At 38.1% G+C, this 8317-nt stretch overlaps 1 protein-coding gene across 1 annotated transcript; it reads left to right on the top strand.

The window, feature by feature from the left end:
• Positions 1–2760: 2760 nt before the first annotated feature.
• On the top strand, positions 2761–7218 carry hsd3b1 (hydroxy-delta-5-steroid dehydrogenase, 3 beta- and steroid delta-isomerase 1). The gene is made up of 3 exons (XM_057336371.1): positions 2761–2917; positions 4684–4848; positions 6348–7218. The coding sequence occupies exons 1-3, from the start codon at positions 2767–2769 to the stop codon at positions 7154–7156; spliced, it is 1125 nt and encodes a 374-aa protein (XP_057192354.1). The 5' UTR covers positions 2761–2766; the 3' UTR covers positions 7157–7218.
• The last annotated feature ends 1099 nt before the right edge of the window (positions 7219–8317 follow it).

The following is an 8317-nucleotide window of genomic DNA, read 5'->3' as shown; positions in this document are numbered from 1 at the left end:
TCCACAAAAGCACCGCATTTATTGTGTTTCGTAATCGTCTGCTTGCGCAAGTATTATTCTATATGAAAATCATTATATTCAGTGGCTACTTTTCTTACTGATATTTAGTGGCAGTTTATTAGGAAGTGACGGTTGACTATTTGGATGGAAACGGTGCTTATTCGAAAATGTTTTATGCGATATTCCAATTTTGCGCATAAGCTAAATTCGTCAACTTTGGATTGAAACCCGGCTATTGCACGAGCTTCAAATGTCAGGACCCACAAACGTTCTTTATAAAAATTGTATACATGTCTAATATATTAAATGTATATGCACCCACAAACGCTGAAGCCAGCGCGCATAGTGGGGCAGCTAGCAGCGAGCGTGCACTAAGCACACAGTGGGTAAAAGCACCAACAGCAAACGCTGGGAGTGAGCGCAAACAGTGGAGGCACAGCAGGCAAAAACGCAGGCAGTGAGCGCACACATCCCGGGCAGCTGCCTAAGATTGCAGCGGTATGAGCTTGGTATGCTGCAGCAACAACAAACGATCAACCCGTGTAGTCTTGTGGGCGTGGTCGCAATTTGAAAAATGTAAATCCTTTTTATTGCAATGTAAGAAGTTCCACTCTCCAAAACGCATGTTTGGAGTTTGATTGGATAATAAGAACAAATAACTGGCCATTGTGGCCAAAGCGCTCCGTTTGACTTTTCCGAGATCTTCTACTCTTCCCTGTGGACGACCTCTGACCTACTTTCTGTACGATCTGAATTTCTGCGTTTTTGAATTTTAGAAAATTGAATTTGATGTTCCGAATTTCTTCTTCATCTTGAAAACGTGAGGCTGTATTTTAAAAAAACTGGATATTTGCAATCTTAAGAATTCAGAGCAAAAAATATGTTGTTTGAAAATGCATGCCTATAAAACTCTGCCTTAAAAAAAATGCAATTGTGTTAAATTTCAAATGTTCAATATTCAAGTAAAAAAAATTCAAATTCGAAATCAAAATCTAATTCAAAACTATTTTAACTCCCATATAATATTCAGTTTTGTTAAAAAACACTTGTCAATAATTCAGATTTACGAAATTCAAATTCAGATTGTTTTGTCATATCTCTGGCTCCATACATCGTTTGGGGGTAAAAAGCCAAAGATTGAAAGTACTTTATTATTTAAGCACTTTATTTACTTTGTGTCCAAACAATTGTGTGCACTTTGTTTATAAATTCACTTAAAAAAGTGTAATGAAAGGGAAACATGTTAATTTGTTCTATTATTTTGTCTAAACATAACACTGAACAAAAACAGAAAAGCAGTTTTAAAATCTTTGTTCTTGAGTAATAATTTTGTCCACTTTGGGTTTTTTTAAAGCTAGAGAAGTAGTACTGGGATAACGAGAAATTGTTTTGTTAATATATCGTTTTTCTGTTCTGTTAATCTGTTATTGTTACTATTTTCCAGTAATAATTTGGTGCAAAGTTCATGTTTGCAAATTCGATTACAGGAATAAATAACTAAATAAATAGATTTATTTGGTTTAAATGATGTCCAGTGTTTTAACATCTACATGATTAATTAGCCTACAGGCACATTAAGAGCACAAATCACAAATATTTTAGTGGTCATGAAAATGTATTCAGATTTAGCATATTAATGATGCATTCATCTGATAAATCTGACATTTCATTTACAGGAAAGTAAATGTAAGTTCAAGTGAATGCTTTTTAAAAGTTAAAAGTATTGGTATCGGTATCGAAATCGGCAATACTGGCCCTGCATTTACTTGGTATCGGATCGATACTAAATTTTACAGTATCGCCACACGTCTAACTTTGCACTTGTGACAACTAAAAAAGATGACAAACGTTTCCTTTATGTTTAGTTTCTGCCGATAGTTAACTGCTAGTTGTATAACTAACAAAGTTAGCAAGCATACCCTATGCGTTCAAAAGTTAACGCTACGTGAAAAATAACCTTGTTCCCCAGTTTCTGATTTGGGCATAGTGAGATATTTTTAGACGCATACCCAAATCATAATCCACACCAACAAAAGACAGTAGTTTTTTTTCTTAAGTTAGGTTACTGTTATGAAGTGAAACGCGAGCATGTTTAATGATCGTTTCTGTTCAGTCCGCTCGTTTTATTCTGTTTAACTGCAGCTGTCGTCAGTGTTTTTGTTTGATGATGAGGGGAATGTGTTAAAATATCAAATTGGACACTGTATTCTGTCGATTGTGGCACTAAACAACACAACAAGATGATATTTTAAACTCCTTATGTAGCCGAATCTGTGCTGGTTTGTATTGGCCGCCTCCAGTTTCCCCTTTGTTTTGCCTCCAGCTAGTGCCGTGACGTCGGCGTGAAAGGTGTCTATACACCCTGAATTTATATCGGCGCGATATGTAAATTACGATCGATTTTAGCCGCCGCATTTATCAAGGTACGACGGAATTGGCCGCATACGAACGTTTAATGAATCACACGTGAGCAGATTTTTCTACGTTCGTTTGATAAATGAGAGCCAATATCTTTGTACCAACAGAAAGCTTATAAAGTAAACAGACATCTGTCGACTAGCACCTTGACACTGGTTCTTATCGTCTGCCCCAGCCAGTGGCATTGGTTTTGTCCTTGGCAGTGTCAAGACCAGAAACGCACCACCCTCCAATACCATCCTACCAGCTTTAAGGACACATTGCATCGCTGTGGTTTCTGAGTCTATGGTACATTCAGAGGGGTATAATACTAAGTGTTCGTGTGGAGTGGTGTTTGTGGCAGCTGCAATGTCTCTGGCAGGAGAAGTATGTGTGGTGACAGGAGCGTGTGGGTTTCTGGGAGAAAAGCTGGTCAGACTGTTGCTGGAGGAGGAAAAGCTTGCTGAAATCCGACTGCTGGACAGAAACATGCGATCTGAGCTAATACAGTCTCTTGACGGTTTGTATTTTCCTTATTTCTGATCCGCATGAAAAAAACGAATTGTGTGTGTGTATATATAGTTGTTAAAGTGTCTGTTGGACACCTTTTTTTTACAATTTTCTTTTGTGGTGTCTCTGTTAAACTCTCAGTTGCAGTTATTTTACCTTTTTCTGTTTTCACTTGTACATATGGCAATTGTACATAGGGTCATCAGTTCATTAAGTCTTTGCTTGAGAATGCAAAAAAATCAGAAACAAACTAAGACATATCTTTATTTTCAATCAATCATAAAACCATACTCTTAAAAGCCAAGGATGCCCAAACCTCCCTTTAAGTCAAAGTTTCTAAAAAGAACCATTCTCTCTAATGTTCATATAGTCTGTAGTAGTGTTGTCAAAAATATCGATATTTCGATAAGTATCGATACTGAAGAATCTGAAACGGTTCCAATACCCATGTCCCACGTATCGATATCAGCTGCGCGTTCCCGCTCTTTCTCTTTTCCGACAGTGAGTTAACACACTGAACGTGAACGCATAACAACAGAGCACCGCCTACTCTCACAGACTTGACTCGTTTGAGGCAGTTAAATAGTGTTAATGTTAGAAAAGAGAGCCAGTCTCAGTAACACATCTGGCGTGGTGCACGCACGTTACGCTTCCCGTGTTTACCATAGCGATCCATGTATGTGCGCTGATCAATAATTTTATACACTCGTTTAATTCGCCCTGGTTATATATTGTTTATGTTAGTACACAGTCCGCAAGAGTTCTCATGTTTAATGCACGCGTTTCTGTCTTTATGTGCGCTCATCAATGATTTCATCCACTCGTCTCGTTCGCTCCGGTTAATTTGATGTTTGAAATAATGCTGGTGCGAGTAAAGTCTCCGCAACAGTTCTCGCGTGTGATACACGTTTGTACTTCCGTGTTTACCATAGCGCTCAATGTATGTGCGCTGTTCAATGATTTCATCCACTCAAATATGCGGAGTCTCTGCAACAGTTCTTGCGTTTAAGTTTGCGTTTCTGTCTATATGTGCGCTGATCAATGATTACAGTATGGGCCTATGTGAATAAAAGCCAATTTAGCCAAATAAAAATGTAGGCTATTAACTAACATTAACGAACAATGAATGAGCAATACATTTGTTGAAGTATTTATTAATCTCTTTTAAATGTTAGTTAAAAAATACAACTATTTATGTAAGCTCCCCTGTTGAAAAATCCAGTATATGCTGGGTAAGGTATGTTTTGATCGATGCTGGTTTGATCTTAAACCAGCTAAGAACCATCTTAAATCAGCATATGACCATCTTAAACCAGCACATGAACAGTTTAAACCAGCACAAACCAGCAAACCAGCATCAAAACATACCAAACCAGCATAGGCTGGTTTTTTCAACAGGGTCTGGTCCATTAATACTGACAAATACAACTTTGATTTTAAATAGTAAATGTATTCGTAAAATTAACATTAGATTAACAATTAATAAATAATGTAAAAATATATACCTCATTGTCTAGTCTTGTTCAATTTAACTTCAAATAAAAATTAAAAAGGCCTATATTGCTATTGCTTATTAGGGCCTTATTGCTATGGCAGTTTATTCCCCGTGGTATCGAAAATGGTATCGAATATCGATATTTTTTTAGGTATTGAATCGAAGTTAGAAATTCCAGTATCGTGACAACACTAGTCTGTAGAAGCCTTTTTTCTCTGTAACAAACCTTTTAATCAACCGAAAGAAATTTGTTGTGTATGTTCACATGTGTGGGTTTTCAGATTGCAGAGGAGATACTAAACTGAGTGTGTTTGAGGGAGACATCAGGGAGTGTGAGCTGTTGAGAAGAGCCTGCAGGGGAGCAGCACTTGTTTTTCACACTGCATCTCTCATCGATGTCACTGGAGCAATCGAGTACAGTGAATTATATGGTGTCAATGTTAAAGGTGAGACTGAATGCATTTTTCAAATAAATGCAAATGTCTTGGTCTTTCCAAAATTGAAAATACTTAAAGTGGCCGTAACTCAGACAGTTTCTGCATATCTCATGTTAATCTTGAGTACTTACAGAATAGTATCGCACCCTTCAAATATCCGTAGAGTCTTTAGTTTGATCACATTCATAAAAGACAGATATAGCTGTACGATTATTTCCAAAAACATATGACTCGTGCGGGGGGGAGGGCGGAACTAAAGCATGTGCGCACCCATTGCCAACAACACACAGACATGTGACTCGGTTTCACTTACTGCCTGCAGTTTATGTCTGGCATCTTTTAGCGCTGGGACCACTCCATCTGTCAGTTTCAAACAATCAACAAATCCAGCATTAAATGCACAGTTTATATAACATCCATCACTGTAATGCCGTGAACAAACAAACACATCTTCACTTCTCTCACTATTGCAAGAGTAACTAGCTGCAGCTGCAGGCCCACAGCGCAGCCAATCTTGATGGTAAGCGGGTCTTCTTATCGCTCGTTGGTTGCCGAGTGGGAGGGCTATTTATTTCGCCTTGCTGTGGGTGTGCTTTTCCGGGAGAATTGCCCAATAAGGGACTAAGAAAAGTTGTTACGTAACAGATTTTCATGTTTGAAAAAAATTCAGAAACCTATACGAACCTTGGGGTTCAAGCACAGAAATACTACGTAATACGTCCAACTCGTTTTTTGACAAGTTGACCATGTCAAGCATGAGAAGACAGCACGTTTAACATTGTAAAGAAGTCAGAATGCGTGAATGCATATGTGTTCATCAGAACAAAGAAATTTATACAAATTTGGAACAACTCGAAGGTGAGTAAATGACAGAATTTTCATTTTTGGGTTAAGTATCCCTTTAAGAATGTTCACATTATTATATTGGAAAATAAAACTGCACTGCACAAACTAAGAAATGTAATAAATTATATAATTTTTGGCTTCATTTAATTAATAAACTTAATTCAGGTTTCAACTTAATAGATGTATCTATGCACGATCGCTTCCGCGCTTTCTCTGTCCGCTCATCCGGCACACATGGCATCCATAGGAAACAATGACGTTTTCACTCAGAAGGATTACGGTCAATGACGTGAGTCAAATTATCCAAACATTACATCATACATTGACAACCAAAAAGGGGAAAGGCTTCAGGCTAACCGTTTCACAAATATGTGAAAACCACAAATATGATAAAAGAACTACGTCAACTTTTGCACTTACATGAGGCTTAATCACTGAGGCAGTCAACAATGCTGAGCTGGATACATGTCGCTGGGCTAAGCCCTGGATATCCACTCACCCTAGAACCGCCCCTGCTGTGTCATGTCTTAGTAGAATATAACAAAAAAATACAAATTTATTAGATTTCAGCTTTTGAAGTATGAGTAAGAATATAATTTTGTGCAGTATAAACTTTAATGTTGTATTCTAATTCTGACATCTAAACCGTTTTTCCATGACAGGAACACAACTACTGATTGAGACATGCATACAGGAGAATATGGCCTCCTTCATTTACACAAGCAGCATTGAGGTTGCTGGTCCAAATCCTTGCGGTGATCCAATCATCAACGGCAATGAGGACACGCCTTACACCTCAAGTCTTAAGTTTAACTACAGCAAAACCAAAGATGAGGCTGAACAGATTTGCCTTCAGGCTAATGGAGAGATTCTGCGCAACGGAGGCCAGCTGGCTACCTGTGCATTAAGACCCATGTACATCTTCGGAGAGGGTTGTCGTTTTACATTAGGTCACATGAGAGATGGAATCCGTAATGGAAACTTGCTGCTTAGAACCTCAAGTCGTGAGGCAAAAGTGAATCCTGTATATGTGGGAAATGTAGCTCTTGCACATCTACAAGCTGCGCGAGCCCTCAGAGATCACCAAAAGAGAGCAGTGATGGGTGGAAACTTCTACTACATCTCAGATGACACCCCACCTGTCAGCTACTCGGACTTTAACTACGCTGTTCTTTCAACTTTAGGCTTTGGGATGCAAGAGAGACATATTTTGCCCCTCCCCCTTCTCTATCTGCTGTCATACTTCATGGAATTCCTGCATATTGTGCTCCACCCCTTTCTGAGATTTACCCCACCCATAAATCGACAGCTATTGACCATGTTAAACACACCCTTTAGTTTCTCATATCAAAAGGCCCACAGAGATTTTGGATATAGCCCTCGCTATGACTGGGAAGAGGCACGCAGGCGCACTACTGATTGGCTAGCGTCTGTCTTGCCTATAGAGAGACAAAGATTGAACTCGAAATAAGCATTTATGTTTGTCATGTTTATCATTATTGTGCTTCCTGTATTTTTCACCGTGACACCATGTTCTTCTTGCTATTAGATTACTTAAATTTTTCTTTTCTTTTGGTTCACAGTGATAAAAAAAATAATTTGTGTATATATAGTTAGTGTCTTAAATTCCAACAAAAGCAAACCTCAGGAGTGACACAGTCACCCAACAGCAATGTGAAAGATTGAGAGCATGCAACGATGTATAAAAACTGTGTTATTACATGAAATATTCCTTTTATAGCTCTCATATGCCAATCTCATATTAATCTTGACTACCTATACAGTAGTATTGCATACTTTTTGTCTTCGAAGAGTATTTTGTTTGATCACATTTATAAAAGACAGATACAACTGTACGAAGAAGTCGAGCGCATGGAGGCGTGCAGGGGGGGGCGGAACTACAGCACGAGCACACAACACATCATCGCATTATCCCTGCTGGGACCGTGCCATCTATCAGTTTCAAACAATCTCTAAATCCAGCGTTATATCCACTGTTTATATAACATTCATCACCGAAATGCAGTGAGCAAACAAACACCGCTAAACTTCCGTCTTTTGATCGCTGGTTGACGCGTGGGTATGCTTTTCCGGGAGAATTGTTTAATAAGGGACTAAGAACCCTTGTTACGAAACGGGAATCCATGTTAGAAAAAAAACTTTCAAAAACCTGTACGAATGCTGGCGAAGTGAATTGAGCACAGAAATACTAACCTTGAGAAGCAAGCACCTTTAACAGTTTAAAGTCAGAATGCATAAAATGGCATGTTATATCATCATTAAATATGTGTATAAATATGTGGACCATGTTGTTTAAAATTGCATAAAGACCACTTTGCAAGATGGTCCAGAAGCCCTTCCAGTTTCAGTTTTTATTTGTTTAATACATAGTCTATATTTTTAATCTAACATATAATTAAATCTTAAAGATATTTGTTTAACGTTTTAAATTGTTTATAAGTATTTTCTTAGTATTTTGTTCAAAAGTATGTGTAACTGAAACAGGAAGATTTTCTGGGCTGACGCTGAACCAACATTGTTTATGTCATCCGAAGAGGTTTATAGACGGTTTCATCTTAACAACATAAACAAACGTTACTGCGAATGCACACTTTTGTGACTCCAACTTAAT

This window comes from Triplophysa rosa, linkage group LG6, assembly GCF_024868665.1.
Source record: "Triplophysa rosa linkage group LG6, Trosa_1v2, whole genome shotgun sequence".
NCBI lineage: Eukaryota > Metazoa > Chordata > Actinopteri > Cypriniformes > Nemacheilidae > Triplophysa > Triplophysa rosa.
Note: the sequence above shows the minus strand (reverse complement) of the source record. Positions and strands in the feature narration are given on the sequence as shown.